At 39.3% G+C, this 17,847-nt stretch overlaps 1 protein-coding gene across 1 annotated transcript in view; it reads left to right on the top strand.

The window, feature by feature from the left end:
• The first annotated feature begins 2,572 nt into the window (after nt 1-2,572).
• COX7B (Cytochrome c oxidase subunit 7B) overlaps nt 2,573-17,847 on the top strand; it is a 47,920-nt gene continuing 32,645 nt past the window's right edge. The window contains exon 1 of the mRNA XM_090373389.1: nt 2,573-2,717. Within this exon, the coding sequence (XP_090229515.1) occupies nt 2,657-2,717 (61 nt within the window). The 5' untranslated portion in view covers nt 2,573-2,656. The remainder of the gene's footprint in view (nt 2,718-17,847) is intronic.

Genomic DNA, 17,847 nt, shown 5'->3' with positions numbered 1-17,847 from the left:
ACTTTTCCTGGGGATACTTCTGAGCTCTTATTAATATATTTGGGAGTACTACTTCCGAGTTTCCTCAGAAGTGTCCATGCTTTTCTGCTTGAGTGTTGGAAATTCATACCCGCTGTCATTATGTTCCATTTTTCTTTCCTAGCAGAGTCTAAGCATTGCAATAGTTCATCAGCAATTTCTGTTCTATTGCTAAGTTGGTATTCTTCATATAGCTCATCACATCTTCTGTTCCAGCCAGGAATGTATTCTTTCCTGTATCCTCTGGGAATATGTTTCTTTGCTATGCAGCATATTAAACCAACAAATCGCTTATAATTGTCGGTTTTTGATGGGATCCATTGAATATTGTGATCCACTTCATTAGTGAAGGCTTCCCAGTGAGCTTTTCCAAAGTAGCGAGGTACAGGCTTTGATCTTACTATTGGAACTTTGGTGCAAATTTTTACAAGAATTGGTCTATGCTGACTACGAGGAAAATTATTCAAAACTTTCCTGCTACACTGCAAAGGTCTTCCGCACTCATCTCTTGAGACAAAACAGAGGTCTGGGTTGGTATCTTTGTTCCATCTGCCTGAGTGAAAGGAACCTTTCTCTTTTGCATCATACATTAAGAAAACATCCTCGACTTCAGACCAGGCCATCACACCAAGGCCATCTGCATTAGTGTCAGCATAGCCCCAAAGAGTACTCCTACTGTTGAAATCTCCCATAATAATTGATGGATGATGCACATTCTGGATAGCTTCTTTACACCAAGGTCGAGATGGTGGTTTATAGATATTTATTATTTCCAGCCCCATCACCCCAACCCTGGTAGTGAAAATGTCATTAGTGCTTATGTCCAAAATTTCTATTTGGTCAATTTTATTTCGGATATGCGTAGTGGTACCAGAGCTTTTATGGAAAGTAGCCGCGACAAGGCTGTATCCTGGTAATTTACATCTAGAGTAAAGTTGGTTTTGATCTTCACAATGTGTTTCTTGTAGCAGCACAACATCTACATGGTAGTCGTTAAGTACCTTTAAAAGGTAGTCACTTTTTGATCGGTTTATACCCTCAATATTAAGTTGAAGAATATTCAGAGGGTGTCCTATGTTCTTTGTTGTTGTTGTTTGGTTCTGAAAGGAGCCATTTAGATTAGGATAATGTTCCATGTTCTAAGTATTAATATAATGTATCCTCTAATTGCTGGGATATCCAAAAGCAGAGCTCGAGGTCCAGCAGCCAACGCAGTTACTCACTTAGCACCACCCGGGAGACACGTGTAGGGCAATTTAAGGTTATTCCTACGGACGTGTAGCAACGTTTGTCTCCCATTGGATGCACTTGGTCGGCAACGATGTTTAGGTACGTGTGGCATTGAGACATGAATCTATGGGTATCAATGGACCCAACGTGTGCCAAGAAAACATTCTCCACACCATAAAACTGCCCCCACCACCTTGCACAGTAGTCGTCAGGCATCACGGATCCAGGGATTAATGTTGCTTTGGCCAAATTCTGAGCTTTCCGTCAACATGATGCACCAGGAAATTCGACTCGTCAGACCAAGCAACTGTTTTCCAATCCTCGATAGTCCAGTGCTGGTATTGCTGTGCCCACAGGAGGCATGCTCTCTTGTTTTTCACTGATAACAAAGGTACCAATTGAGCCGTCCGCTGTTGTAGCCCATTCGCGACAAAGTGCGACTAATGGTCCGTTGCGATATTTTGTTCTGCGCACCAAGGTTATAATCTGACGTGATGTGCGACATTGTGGCCCGTCTGTTTGATTGCACAATTCTAGCCATCTCTAACCTCTCTCATTAACAAGCGATTTTCTTCCACAGGAGTGCTGTTGAGAGGATGTTTTCTGTTCGTTGCACCATTCTCGATACACCCTTAAAACTGTGGTGCGTGAAAAGTTTAGGAAAACTGCCGTTTCAGAGATGATTTTTTCCAGCACGTGTTGCACCTACTACCATGCCACGTTCGAAGTCTGTTAGATCACTCCTTTTCCCCATTCTTTCTACAGTTTGTTCGCTTAATTGATACTAGAAAGGTTGTTCTGCTGCATTTATATCCACAACTGTGGTTATTTGACTTGCAGTGTTGTTGTATAAACCATTTGTGTGCATTGCAGGGGTGTACCTAATAAAGTGGCAGCACAGTGAATATTTCTATACATGTTTTAAAGAGCGTTTCCCGATTATTATTTAAAAAATTACAAGCTGAGTAATTTTTTTTTCTCGGTGATTGTACAGTATGAAGTATAATTTGCCTTCATACAGTACGAACACTACGAAGGCGAAGTTTCTTCACCTTTGAGAGGATAAGGTTGATTTATTATGAATGCATCCAATGCATATCTGACAAAGACCAATTCTTCCTATCTTACTCTCTGGTCCTGGAATCTTGGAAGTAAGACGGGCAGATGCCCAGAAGGATTATTGTGTCTTAATTTCCTTAAATGTATTGTTAATATGTTTTTGCTACAGTAGTATAGTCGTAACAGCTATTAGCAGCGAGAGACTAACTGTCCCAAAATTCCCTTACACATAATACGGAATTTTCATTAGGGGGCGCTGTCGTTGTGCGTGAAACAATTTCAGTTGCGTCTTACTTGTAGTGAAGGTTAAAGGATACTTTTTATTTGTTAATTTTATAATCCGATCAGAATGGTGTTTAGTAAGATCTTTTACTTTCCTTCACCTAGAAGGACGATTCTTCATTTCTTACGTGAGTATGAAAGAGTCTGAATCATTTTTTTTTTTTTTTTCCGCTGAATGTTAAAAGACAAGCATGGCTAATTCTATCTCATAGCTGTAACTGATTTCACCATAATAATTTAATATTTCAGTCATAATAATTTATTACTCTCATAAAAGCTCTGCTCCTGGTCAACCAGGGGTGACCAGGTTGACCAGGAGTGAGTTATTCACCTCCGGTGGAATAAAAGTTGGTAATCCAAGGGCACAAAAGGTGATATAGTTGTACACGTTGGCACTAATGATATTAAGAGTAGGAGACCGGCGGAATTACTTAGCAAGTACAGGTCACTGTTGAAAAAAAGCCGTGAATTAGGGTTGAACTTGAAAGTGTCTGCAATTCTGCCCAGGCACGATAGGAGGGAGTATATGATGAGAGCCTTGTCGATCAATTCGGCCCTGGAGGGATTGTGCAAGGCTCAAGGGGTAGAATTTTTTTCAGCCTGGACTGTACTTGTTAACAGGAGAGATTGCTTCTACAGGGATGGGATACACTTAAATAGAAAGTGTGCAAGAATTTTTGCTGATGCTGTCGAGGCAGTGTTAGGTGGGTCGGAAAACTGCTAGTTTGGGGGGGATACAAGGACTAATAGTTTAACAGTAGCCACTGGCAGAGGTGGAAGTGATTCTTGCACTGCTTCTATTCAAATGAGCAGAAGTCTGAAAAACAAGATGCAGGATATTTCAGAGACTGCTGGTAGTCATTGCGTTACAAGTAAACACATGGGTTGTGTTAGGGTAGCTAAGAATAGAAACAGGTGCATGTATACCTGCGTGTACACCAAAGCTAGGAGTTTGGTAAATAAATTTGATGAATTTGAGGTATTGCTCAAAACATCAAAGGCAGATATTGTTGGGATATCAGAGACGTGGTGTCACACAGATATAAGTAATGCGGAACTGGAATTTGGGGAATACAATGTATATAGAAAGGATAGACAGGACAGGAGGGGAGGAGGGGTTATGCTATTAATTAAGAAACACATAAAGTCAAAGGAAGTGAAGCCAGTTGACATCGATGGACAGGGCAGTGTCGAGTCAGTTTGGTGTGACATAAGCATAGGGAAATCAAAATTGAGAGTAGGAGTGTGCTATAGGCCTAATGACTCTGATGAGTATAATAATATATTGTACAGGGAAATAGAGTGGGCCAGTAAATCAGAGAGTCTTATAATGGGGGATTTTAATTTCCCAGATATTGACTGGAATTTGTGGGTTGGTCACTCGCACACTAGCAAGGCTTTTGTGGATTTATTGGATGATTGTTTTCTACATCAGCATGTTCGTGAGGCAACAAGAGGGAGCAATACTCTTGATCTGATTATCAGTAGTGATTCTTCATGCATTAAGAACCTGCAGATAAATGAACCACTAGGTGGCAGTGATCACAGTATGTTGAAGTGGGATTTACTCAAGGAGGTAACTACCATCAGAGGTAAAGGGAAGGGTTTTTGTTTTCGTAAAGGCGACTATGATGGTCTGAGACAGTATTTAAATTCTATACAGTGGGACCAACTGATGATGTTACCAACAGCAAACTCAAAATGGGAAGCATTCAAGGAACTAATCTTGGTGGCTACCAGGCTTTACATACCAACTAAGAAATATTGTTCAAGGTTTAGGCCTAAATGGTTGTCAGATGGACTAATGAGACATGTGGCAGAGAAGAAAAATGCATGGGATACATACAAATTAATGGGTGACATGGAAGCCTATGATAGATATAAGTTGGTCTGTAACCAAGTCACAAAGGAGATTAGGCAGGCAAAGGCAGACTACGAAAAATCCTTGGCAAAGGATGCAAAGAAAAACAGAAAGGAGTTCTTTACATACTTGAACTCGAGAAGGAAAGGGATGAATCAGATTGGTCCACTGGATATTGATGGTTCAACAGTTGAGGATCCTGCTCAGGTGGCTAACAATCTAAACGAGTATTTTGCATCTACATTCACGCATGAGGAGTTATTCAGGAAGGAGAATGATGTAGGTAAAGTAAACATTGGCAGTGAGCTGGATGATTTTGTAATAACTGAGAGGAAAGTGGAGGAGAGATTGTTGAGGATAAACATAAAAAAGGCACCTGGGGTGGATGGGATCTATCCAGTTATATTAAAGGAGGCAGCAAAGGAAGTATGCAAACCCCTAGCCATAATTATGAGAGCTTCTTTGGACTCAGGGGAGGTACCCATAGACTGGAGATGTGCAAATGTAACCCCAATTCACAAAGGAGGATCAAAGGCTGACACAAGTAATTATAGACCTGTTAGTTTAACTTCTGTTCCAGGTAAATTAATGGAGGCACTGGTTAAAGAAGCACTGCAGGATCATCTAGACAAGAATTCAGTTATAGCTCAGACGCAGCATGGTTTTGTTAAGGGCAGGTCTTGCCTGACCAATTTGATTGGATACTATGATGTAGTCACAAAAGAACTGGATGCAGGGAATAACTTTGATATTATATATTTGGATCTTAGAAAGGCTTTTGATACTGTTGCACATGGAAGACTGCTGCACAAATTGGAGCAGTGTGGCATTGGAGGCAAATTGCTGCTATGGATAAGGGGATGGTTGAGTGGCAGAAGACAGAGAGTGGTAATCAATGGACACTGCTCAACGTGGACTAATGTTATTAGTGGAGTTCCTCAAGGTTCAGTGTTGGGTCCATTGTTGTTTTCGGTGTTTATGAATGATATTGATGATGGGATATCAAGTTTAATGTCTAAGTTTGCAGATGATACAAAGGTTGGCAGGGTCGTTAAGGACACTACTGACGCTATGCTGCTGCAACAGGATCTGGAAAGGTTGAACAGATGGGCTGAGAGGTGGCAAATGAAGTTTAACATTGACAAATGTAAAGTACTACATATGGGTAACAGTAACCCCAGAGCAATGTATCAACTCTGCGGTACTACACTGACAGTGGTGGAGAATGAAAAGGACCTGGGGGTAATTGTGCAGGCAGATATGAAGTTCTCTGAGCAGTGCAGACGAGCTGCAAGAGTAGCTCATGGTGTCTTGTCAATGATATACAGGAATTTTTCTAGCAGGGATAAGGAGGTGATTATTCCCTTGTATAAGGCAATGGTTAGGCCAAATCTTGAGTACTGTATACAGGTCTGGAGGCCTCATTTCAAGAAGGATGTAGAGCTGCTGGAACGGGTACAGAGAAGGGCAACAAGATTAGTAAATGGAACAAAGGGTTGCTCTTACGAAGAAAGGCTTAAGTTTTGCAAATTACAGAGTCTGGAGACTAGGCACCGGCGAGGTGATCTGATAGAGGTGTATAAGGCTTTGAATGGTTTGAGCATGCTCAATGCCAATGGGATTCTTCATCTTTCTCAGAATAATCACCTCAGAGGGCATAAATTCAAATTGAGGAAGGACGGATGTCGGATAGATGTGCGGAAATTTGCCTTTGGCCAGCGGATGGTTGGTTGGTGGAACCGACTTCCATCACTTGTTGTTGAAGTTGATAGCCTAAACAAATTTAAAGCTCAACTGGACAGGTATTTCGAACGAACGGAGGGGTGAAATGGGAGAGGTTTTTTTTTTTTTTTTTTTTTGGCTGATGCTGAGTAAGCTTGCTTTCTTGCATCATATGCCTCTACTAATGCTAATGCTAATGCTAATCCTGCACTTTAGTGTCCTTAGTCACGGTCAGCCATTCAGTCACCGCAGCTCGGAACTGTCGCGAATCGTATTCTGACGGGCAGTTCCGACTTGACTGAGCATGCGCAACGCTAACTCTTTGCCGCTGTATCTGCTGCTCTGTGCTGCGAATTGTCACGGAGCATGCGCGATACTCACTATACACTGGCAATATACTACGTGCAATACTTTTTTTTTTTTAGTTTTCAGAAAGAATAAAAAAAAAATTGACTACATATGAAAATTGATTTTAAAAATGAAAGTAGACAGTTAAAACAAAGGAAATAAGTAATTATTGTTAATTTTTAATTATTATTTTCAGAGCCCCTAGTAGAGTGGTTTTCAACCTTTTTTTAATAACGGCACCCCTAAGTAATTTATTTTTTTTTGCGGCACCCCTACTCAATTTTCCCAATATATATATAATAAAAATATAAATGTTATATGATATTTATCAATAATATAATTATAAAAATTACATTTCATAATACAAATTATATGAGGATAAATGGGCCGTTGTACTGGAATTATTGGATGATTGTTTTCTACCTCAGCATGTTCAGGAGGCAACTAGAGGGAAGAATACTCTTGATTTGATTATCAGCAGTGATTCTTCATGCATTAAGAATCTGCAGATAAATGAACCACTAGGTGGCAGTGATCACAGTGTGCTGAAGTGGGATTTACTCAAAGAGGTAACTACCATTAGGGGTAAAGGGAAGGGTTATTGCTTTCGTAAAGGCGACTACGATGGACTGAGATAGTATTTAAATTCTATACAGTGGGACCAACTGATCATGCTACCAACAGCAAATGCAAAATGGGAAGCATTCAAAGAACTTACCTTGGAAGCTATTAGGCTATACATACCAACTAAGAAATATTGTTCAAGGTTTAGGCCTAAATGGATGTCAGATGAACTGACGAGGCATATGGCAGAGAAGAAACATGCGTGGGATACATACAAATTAACACATGACACAGAAGCCTATGATAGATACAAGTTGATATGCAACCAAGTTACAAAGGAGGTTAGGCAGGCGAAGGCAGATTACGAGAAATCCTTGGCAAGGGATGCAAAGAAAAACAGCAAAGAGTTCTTTACTTATGTAAACTCTAGAAGGAAGGGGATGAATCAGATTGGTCCACTTGATATCGATGGGTCAACTGTTGATGATCCTGCTCAGGTAGCTAACAAACTAAATGAATATTTTGCATCGACATTCACACATGAGGAGTTATTTAGCGAGGGGAAAGCCAGAGGTGTATTCAACTCTAGCAGTAAGCTAGAGAATCTTGTAATAACTGAGAGTAAAGTGGAGGTGAAATTTTTGAAGATAAACACAAGAAAGGCACCCGGGGTGGATGGGATCTATCCAGTTATATTAAAGGAAGCAGCAAAGGAAGTAAGCAAACCCTTAGCCATAATTATGAGAGCTTCCTTGGACTCAGGGGAGGTACCCATGGACTGGAGATGTGCAAATGTGACCCCAATTCACAAAGGAGGATCAAAGGCTGACACAAGTAATTATAGACCTGTGAGTTTAACTTCTGTTCCAGGAAAATTAATGGAGGCACTAGTTAAAGAAGCACTGCAGGATCATCTAGACAAGACTTCAGTTATAGCTCGGACACAGCATGGTTTTGTTAAGGGGAAGTCTTGCCTGACCAATTTGATTGGATACTATGATGCAGTCACAAAGGAACTGGATGCAGGGAATAACTTTGATATTATATACTTGGATCTTAGAAAGGCTTTTGATACTGTTGCACATGGAAGACTGCTGCACAAATTGGAGCAGTGTGGCATTGGAGGCAAATTGCTGCTATGGATAAAGGGGTGGGAGGGGGAGAAGACAGAGAGTGGTAATCAATGAACACTGCTCATCGTGGACTGATGTTATTAGTGGAGTCCCTCAGGGTTCAGTATTGGATCCATTATTGTTTTCTGTATTCATAAATGATATTGATGAGGGTATATCAAGCTTAATGTCGAAGTTTGCAGACGATACAAAGGTAGGCAGGGTTGTCAAGGACACTACTGACACTATGCTGCTGCAACAGGATCTGGAAAGGTTGAGCAGATGGGCTGAGAGGTGGCAAATGAAGTTTAACATTGACAAATGTAAAGTACTACACATGGGAAACAGCAACCCCAGAGCAACGTATCAACTCTGTGGTACTACACTGACAGTGGTAGAGAATGAAAGGGACCTGGGGGTGGTTGTGCAGGCAAATATGAAGTTCTCTGAGCAGTGCAGATGGGCTGCAAGAGTAGCTCATGGTGTATTGTCAATGATATATAGGAATTTTTCTAGCAGGGATAAGGAGGTGATTATTCCTTTGTATAAGGCAATGGTCAGGCCACACCTAGAGTACTGTATACAGGTTTGGAGGCCTGATTTCAAGAAGGATGTAGAGCTGCTGGAACGAGTACAGAGAGGGGCAACAAGATTAGTGAATGGAACAAAGGGGTGCTCTTATGAAGAAAGGCTTAAGTTTTGCAAATTACAGTGTCTGGAGACTAGGCACCAGCGAGGTGATCTGATAGAGGTGTATAAAGCCTTGAATGGTTTGAGCATGCTCAATGCTGATGGGATTCTTCCTCTCGCTCAGAATAATCACCTGAGAGGGCATAAATTCAAATTGAGGAAAGACAGATGCAGGATAGACGTGCATAAATTTGCCTTTAGCGAGGGTGGTTGGTTGGTGGAACATACTTCCATCCCTTGTCGTGGAAGTTGATAGCCTAAATAAGTTTAAGGCTCAGCTGGACAAGATATTTTGAACGAACAGAGGGGTGAAGTGGGAGTGGTTTTTTTTTTTTTTTTTGGCTGATGCTGCATAAGCTTGCTTTCTTGCATCAAATGCCTCTACTAATGCTAATGCTAATCCTTAGGATATAAATGATGATTAGGTGTTTAGCCAGTAAAATAATATCTTTAATATAAATAGATAGTGAATATCTTTAATTACAAATAGATACTGTAGCTTTCATGTCTTGGCTTCAACAGAAAATGGAAACTTTAGAGATAAAATTATTCTAACCGGTACAGTTCTGCCTGCAGGCTAAAGTATCTATTTGTAATTAAAGACATTCACTATCTATTTATATTAAAGATATTAATCATCATTTATACAAATTATATATATATACAGTATATGATTTTATTCTTTATATAGAGGTACTAAGTAAACATCTGTTATAGATGACCACAAAATTGAAATAGATACTGTACACTTTTTTATAATGAAATAAACATAAATTAAAAAATAATAATAAGTTTAAGTAACTTAAACCCAAATTACGTGGCACCCACCCCTGGAATGTTGTTGCGGCATCCTAAAGTGCCGTGGCACCTCGGTTGAAAACCACTGCCTAGTAGAACTCCACGTTGTCCGCCACCACCGCTGGGAGATGAGCCAGGCTGTCCACGGTACTCTGGCTGCTCTCCGTCAGGGATCGTCTGAGCTTCCTGACGGAGAACAAAAAAAAAAAAAAAAAAAAAAAGAGAGTGAGCATTAGTGAGGGAGATAGCAGAAAGATGGGGGTAAAAAGAAAGGAAGAAGAGGAAAAAGGCGTCAACTGCGAACACTTTGCTTTAAATGTTTGAATTAACAAAATGCTGTTTTTCCCTAGGCTAGTGGAGAAAAGAAATGCAAAGAATAAAGATACCTTCTTTGCCTTCATCAATTTAGAAAAAGGCTCCGTTTAGAAAAGGCTCTGTTCCAAGAAAGGAATTATGCAAAGCCCTTCAAAATATGTCAGTTGATCCAGAGCTTGTGGAACTGATTAGGACAGTGTTTCCCAAACTTTTTTAGTCACGGAACACTTTTCTTCTCGCTTTTGTTTTTCTTTTTCATCCCACTTTCATTTCTTTTTTCTATTTACGAAACAAGTTTTTTTTAGTGGAAGCCAAAGAAAACCCCAGGGGCTCACATCTGGTGAATGCTTGGCAGACCCAGGGTCATGAGCTGGATATCGTCATTCTTTTCTTTTTTGCTTTCTTGGTGATTTCCTTCTCTCTCTCTCTCTCAGGGAAAAAGGGGGAATATTTTTTTTTTTTTTTTTTAGGCTTCCATGTGGCTAATAATAATAGTAAACTGTTGGCTAAAATTTTTTTTTGTGATACAAAGCACTGGTCATCCAGAAAGAGCATCTTTATTTCCCACACATGTAAAGCCGAAATTAAAATAAAAATTTTCTTGTTTATCCTGTGGCATGGCATCAGAAAAAGACTTTTGGAAATATGTTTGCTGAGAAAAGTATCCAAATGTAAAAAAAATGCTCCTGACGACCAGTGCATCGTATGTAAAAAATTATTAGCAAACAGTTTTTTCACTTCCACCGAACTTGTGTTTCTTAAGTGTTCCCTTAATATATTGTGAGATGAAAAGTGTTCCCTGACTGAAAACGTTTGGGAAATGCTGCCCTAATCAGTTCCACAAGCTCTGGATCAACTGACATATTTTGAAGGGCTTTGCATAATTCCTTTCTTGGAACGGAGTCTTATCTAAACAGAGCCTTTTTCTAAATCAATGAAGGCAAAGAAGGTATCTTTATTCTTTGCTTTTCTTTTCTCCACTAGCCTAGGAAAAAACAGCATTTCGTTAATTCAAACGTTTAAAGCAAACAGTATTTGCAGTTGACGCATTTTTCCTCTTCTTCCTTCCTTTTTACCCCCATCTTTCAGCTATCTCCCTCACTAATGCTCTCTTTTTTAATTTTTTTTTGATTTTTGTTCTCCGTCAGGAAACTCTGGCGATCCCTGACGGAGAGCAGCCAGAGTACTGTGCCTGACTCATCTCCCAGGGGTGGTGGTGGACAACGTGGAGTTCTGCAAATAATAATTAATTAGGGGCTCTGAAAATAATAATTAAAAATTAACAATAATTACTTATTTCCTTTGTTTTATAACTGTCTACTTTCATTTTTAAAATCAATTTCTTACGTAGTCAGAAATTTGTTTTTTTTATTCTTTCCGAAAACGAAAAAAAAGTATATAGGTATGTCCATTATTGTTTTTATCAATCTCTATACTTTTATATTTCTAATCAAATTCTTTTATGTAGTCAGAAAATTTTTTATTCTTTCTGAAAAGAAAAAAAAAAAAAAAAAAATTACTGTGCATTCGTGGTATATTGCCAGTGTATAGTGAGTGTCGCGCATGCTCCGTGACAATTCGCAGCATATAGACCAGCAAATATAGTTAGTGTCGCGCATGATCAGTGAAGTCGGAACTTCTCCATCAGAATATATGGACCAGCAGATACGGAGAGTGTCGCGCATGCTCCATGACAATTCCCAGCACAGATGAGCAGATACAGCGCAGCCGGCAGATAGAGTAAGTGTTGCACAAGCTCAGTCAAGTCGGAACTGCCCGTCAGAATACGATTCACGACAGTTCCGAGCTGTGGTGACTGGTTGGCTGACCGTGACTCACGACACTAAAGTGCAGGATTACCTAAAAGTTCCCCACCTCGCGAAAAATATAATTTTTATTTTAATATTCATTCGGTAATTCTGCACTTCAGTGTCGTGAGTCACTGTCAGTCCGCAAATCACCACCAGCTCCAATCTGGAGTGAATCGTGTTCAGTCGGCAGTTCCGACTTGACTGAGCATGTATGATACTGACTATATACTGGCAATGTACTACTCACAGAGTATTTTACTTCTCTTGGTACTATGTACGTGCCGTAATTTTTTTTTTTTTTTCGTTTTCAGAAAGAATAAAATACAATTTCCCCACTACATATAAAAATAAAAGTAGAGTTATAAAAATGATAAAAAAAAATATGTAATTATTTTCAGGTAATATATTTTGTATTGCCTGAAAATAATATGAGTATATTTTGTGATTATTTGTATATATTTGTAATAATTTGTGAATTATTACATTTGTGAAAAGGTGAATTAAATAAAAATACATATAGTACTTAATGCTATAGATCCAATGATTTTAACTTTCTATATATATATATACATACATACATACATACATGTATCTTCCCCAATTGATTCAGGAGTATTGTGTTCATGGGCTGACATCTGGTGAGTATGGGCTTGGTCCTGAGCTGGATATCCTCATTCTTCTCTTTCTTGGTGATTCCCTTCTACTTTTGACTTGTTCTCTCTCTCTCTCTCTGACACACACACATACAAAGAGTAATTCAGAAATTTTTTTCTTTTTGACTTGTGCAGCCTAAGCCTCAAGCTTCCTTGCACCATATAGCTAAAAATAACTTATCCAAACACAGAAATAGTATTATGGATTTTTCTTACCCTGCCTATAATAGTAACTTCTTGTGAAAGGTCCTCGAGTAAACTCAAATTGATTAAAAATCACCTTAGATCAACAACTGGACAAGAACGACTAACCAATATATGAATTGTATCCATTGAAACTCACATCGCACAAAACATAAATTAGGATAAAATTATTGATGATTTCACGTCGGCAAAATGGAGAAAAATTCAGTAAAAATAATACATCTTCATTGCACATGTTCAGTTTATTTTCACTTGAAATGGTTTTAACAAATGTACTACCATTCTTTTTGGAAAGTTTAATATATATATACTGATAGAAAGTTAAAATCATTGGATCTATAGCATTAAGTACTATATATATTTTTATTTAATTCACCTTTTCACAAGTGTAATAATTCACAAATTATTACAAATAATCACAAAATATACTCATATTATTATTTTCAGGCAATACAAAATATATTACTTGAAAATAATAATTACCTATTTCCATTATCATGTTTTTATAACTATCTACTTATATTTTTATAATCAAATTCTTATGTAGTCAGGAAATTGTTTTTATTCTTTCTGAAAAACAAAAAAAAAAAAAAAAAAAAATACTGTGAGTACGTAGTACGTTGCCAGTATACAGACCGGCAGGTACAGTGAGTGTCATGCATGCTCAGTCAAGTCTGCCTTTTTATTTACCTAATTGTTATTTTATATTGTACTTTATATGTAGTCTTATAGTTGTGCTTGTTATTTTTATTTTTAATTTAGATAAAGAGTTTTTGTAGATTACTACTTAATATACATAAAACCGGTATTTTGTTTGAATCTTGAAGCCATTGTTTTTGTATAGAGTAGTAGGGAATTCAAATTTTTAATTGTGGTAACTAGGCAGCTCTAACGTATAATTATATAGTGTAATACGCATCACTGCATTTAGGATTCTATTAGATAACGTAGTATTGACAATTAATTAACTAAATTTATTGATCTTATTAATTTAAAATATCATGCCCCAGACTAGAGCAACAAAGCAACGGGCACAAAGTGGCAAGAGTGCTGTGACTCGGGGGAGTCACAAATTCACAAATTCAAATTTTTAATTGTGGTAACTAGGCAGCTCTAACGTATAATTATATAGTGTAATACGCATCACTGCATTTAGGATTCTATTAGATAACGTAGTATTGACAATTAATTAACTAAATTTATTGATCTTATTAATTTAAAATATCATGCCCCAGACTAGAGCAACAAAGCAACGGGCACAAAGTGGCAAGAGTGCTGTGACTCGGGGGGAGAATTGAGAGGGGGGGCGATTCTCCAATGCATCACAGCCTAAAAAATGTGGAACTTGTGAAATGTGTGCCGAACTCTCTGGAACAGAACTTGATCTAGCCAAGGAGGATGTCTTTGTGTGTGCCAGGTGCAGAGAGTGTCTAGAAATTAGGCATCAACTCGCGTTCTACTGGGCATCTATGAGAGCTTAAGGTGTAGGGTAGATGCCCTCGAAGAAATTAATGAGGGGCCAGTCAAGCTCTCAGCTGCCCAATTCAACGCCAGAGCTCACTCCTGGCCATCAGGCAACACAGCGGCAATCTCAAAGGCAGAATGCGCTGGTCCCAAAGGAACTAGTTATTGTTGGTGACTATTGTCAGGGAGACGGGGAATATATTGTGTAAAAAGGATAGATGAACAGGACCAGGGTTTGTCTGCCAGGGCATAAGTTGATGACATTGTAAAGCATATATCAGCTTTTAAGGGCACAAAAGGTGATGTTGTTGTACACGTTGGCACCAATGACATTAAGAGTAGGAGATTAGCATTAGTAGAGGCATTTGATGCAAGAAAGCAAGCTTATGCAGCATCAGCCAAAAAAAAAAAAAAAAAAACCCACTTCCACTTCACCCCTCTGTTCGTTCAAAATACCTGTCCAGCTGAGCCTTAAACTTATTTAGCCTATCAACCTCCACTACAAGGGATGGAAGTCTGTTCCACCAACCAACCACCTGCTGGCTAAAGGCAAATTTCCACACGTCTATCCTACATCTGTCTTTCCTCAATTTGAATTTATGCCCTGTCAGGTGATTATTCTGAGCTAGAGGAAGAATCCCATCAGCATTGAGCATGCTTAAACCATTCAAGGCTTTATACACCTCTATCAGATCACCTCACTGGTGCTTAGTCTCCAAACACTGTAATTTGCAAAACTTAAGCCTTTCTTCGTAAGAGCACCCCTTTGTTCCATTCACTAATCTTGTTGCCCTTCTCTGTACTCGTTCCAGCAGCTCTACATCCTTCTTGAAATGAGGCCTCCAGACCTGTATACAGTACTCTAGGTGTGGCCTGACCATTGCCTTATACAAGGGAATAATCACCTCCTTATCCCTGCTGGAAAAATTCCTGTATATCATTGACAATACTCCATGAGCTACTGTTGCAGCCCGTTTGCACTGCTCAGAGAACTTCATATCTGCCTGCACAACCACCCCCAAGTCCCTTTCATTCTCTACCACTGTCAGTGTAGTACCACAGAGTTGATACGTTGCTCTGGGGTTGCTGTTTCCCATGTGTAGTACTTTACATTTGTCAATGTTAAACTTCATTTGCCACCTCTCAGCCCATCTGCTCAACCTTTCCAGATCTGTTGCAGCAGCAAAGTGTCAGTAGTGTCCTTGACAACCCTGCCAACCTTTGTATCGTCTGCAAACTTGGACATTAAGCTTGATATACCATCATCAATATCATTTATAAATACAGAAAACAATAAAGGACCCAATACTGAACCCTGAGGGACTCCACTAATAACATTAGTCCACGATGAGCAGTGTCCATTGATTACCACTCTCTGTCTTCTCCCCCTCAACCACCCCTTTATCCATAGCAGCAATTTGCCTCCAGTGCCACACTGCTCCAATTTGTACAGCAGTCTTCCATGTGCAACAGTATCAAAAGCCTTTCTAAGATCCAAGTATATAATATCAAAGTTATTCCCTGCATCCAGTGCTTTTGTGACTGCATCATAGTATCCAATCAAATTGGTCAGGCAAGACTTCCCCTTAACAAAACCATGCTGTGTCCGAGTTATAACTGAAGTCTTGTCTAGATGATCCTGCAGTGCTTCTTTAACCAGTGCCTCCATTAATTTTCCCAGAACAGAAGTTAAACTCACAGGTCTATAATTACTTGTCAGCCTTTGATACTCCCTTGTGAATTGGGGTCACATTTGCACATCTCCAGTCCATGGGTACCTCCCCTGAGTCCAAGGAAGCTCTCATAATTATGGCAAAGGGTTTGCTTACTTCCTTTGCTGCCTCCTTTAATATAACTGGATAGATCCCATCCACCCCAGGTGCCTTTCTTGTGTTTATCTTCAACAATTTCTCCTCCACTTTACTCTCAGTTATTACAAGATTCTCTAGCTTACTGCTAGAGTTGAATACACTAATCTGGCATTCCCCTCGCTGAATAACTCCTCATGTGTGAATGTCGATGCAAAATACTCATTTAGTTTGTTAGTTACCTGAGCAGGGTCACCAACAGTTGACCCATCGATATCAAGTGGACCAATCTGATTCATCCCCTTCCTTCTAGAGTTTACATAAGTAAAGAACTCTTTACTGTTTTTCTTCGCATCCCTTGCCAAGGATCTCTCGTAATCTGCCTTCGCCTGCCTAACCTCCTTTGTAACTTGGTTATGGATCAACTTGTATCTATCATAGGCTTCTGTGTCACGTGTTAATTTGTATGTATCCCATGCATTTTTCTTCTCTGCCATATGCCTCATTAGTTCATCTGACATCCATTTAGGCCTAAACCTTGAACAAAATTTCTTAGTTGGTATGTAAAGCCTAGTAGCTTTCAAGATAAGTTCTTTGAATGCTTCCCATTTTGAATTTGCTGTTGGTAACATCATCAGTTGATCCCACTGTATAGAATTTAAATACTGTCTCAGTCCATCGTAGTCGCCTTTCCGAAAGCAATACCCCTTCCCTTTACCCCTAATGGTAGTTACCTCTTTGAGTAACTCCCACTTCAGAACACTGTGATCACTGCCACCTAGTGGTTCATTTATCTGCAGATTCTTAATGCATGAAGAATCACTACTGATAATCAAATCAAAAGTATTACTCCCTCTACTTGCCTCCCGAACATCCTAATGTAGAAAACAATCATCCAATAAATCCACAAAAGCCTTGCTAGTGTGTGAGTGACCAGCCCCCAAATTCCAGTCAAAATCTGGGAAATTAAAATCCCCCATTATAAGACTCTCTGATTTTCTTATTATACTCATCAGAGTCATTAGGCCTATAGCACACTCCTACCCTCAATTTTGATCTCCCAATGCTTATGTCAGACCAAACTGACTCGACACTGCACTGTCCAGCGATGTCCACTGGCTTCACTTCCTTGGATTTTATGTGTTTTTCAACTAATAGCATAACCCCTCCTCCCTTTCTATCCTGTCTATCCTTTCTGTAGACATTCATCAAATTTATTTACTAAACTCCTAGCATTGGTGTACACGCAAGTATACATGCACCTGCTCTTCCTCTTAGCCACCCTAACACAACCCATGTGTTCACCTGTACCCCCATGATTCCCAGCAGTCTCTGAAATATCCTGCATCCTATTTTCCAGGCAGCTGCTCATTCCAATAGAAGCAGTGCAAGAATCACTTTCTCCTCTGCCAGTGGCTACTGTTAATCTATTAGTCCTTGTATCCCCCCAATCTAGCAGTTTTCCGGCCCACCTAACACTGCCTCGATAGCATCAGCAAACATTCTTGCACCCTTTCTATTTAAGTGTATCCCATTCCTGTAGAAGCAGTCTCTCCTTTGAGGCGAAAGGAATCATACAGCGAATAATTTGGGCATCTGAGATGAGCAGTAGTTGAATCAACCGATAACTGAGATTCTGTCAGAAAAAGTACATGGGGTTTGGCAAACTAAGTGGAAATGGACATCGTTAAGTTTAGAATTGAGACCACGTATATTTGTGAAATGAATTAGGAAGTGCTTGAGAGGTTTAGACCTTTTCACAGATAAGCTTGCTCTATTAGTTTGACAATTCATGGTGTATTCAATAGTAAGAAAAAGTGGGTGGGACATGCTGTAGGAAGTAATGAAATGTTTGGATATGGCATACATAGGGTAAGAATATACCCAGATCCTTGACATAACGTGGCC

Source organism: Mastigoproctus giganteus, chromosome 5 (genome assembly GCF_048544385.1).
Source record: "Mastigoproctus giganteus isolate SK-2022 chromosome 5, ASM4854438v1, whole genome shotgun sequence".
In the NCBI taxonomy this organism is placed as follows: domain Eukaryota; kingdom Metazoa; phylum Arthropoda; class Arachnida; order Uropygi; family Thelyphonidae; genus Mastigoproctus; species Mastigoproctus giganteus.
This window is presented reverse-complemented; position numbering and strand designations above follow the sequence as displayed.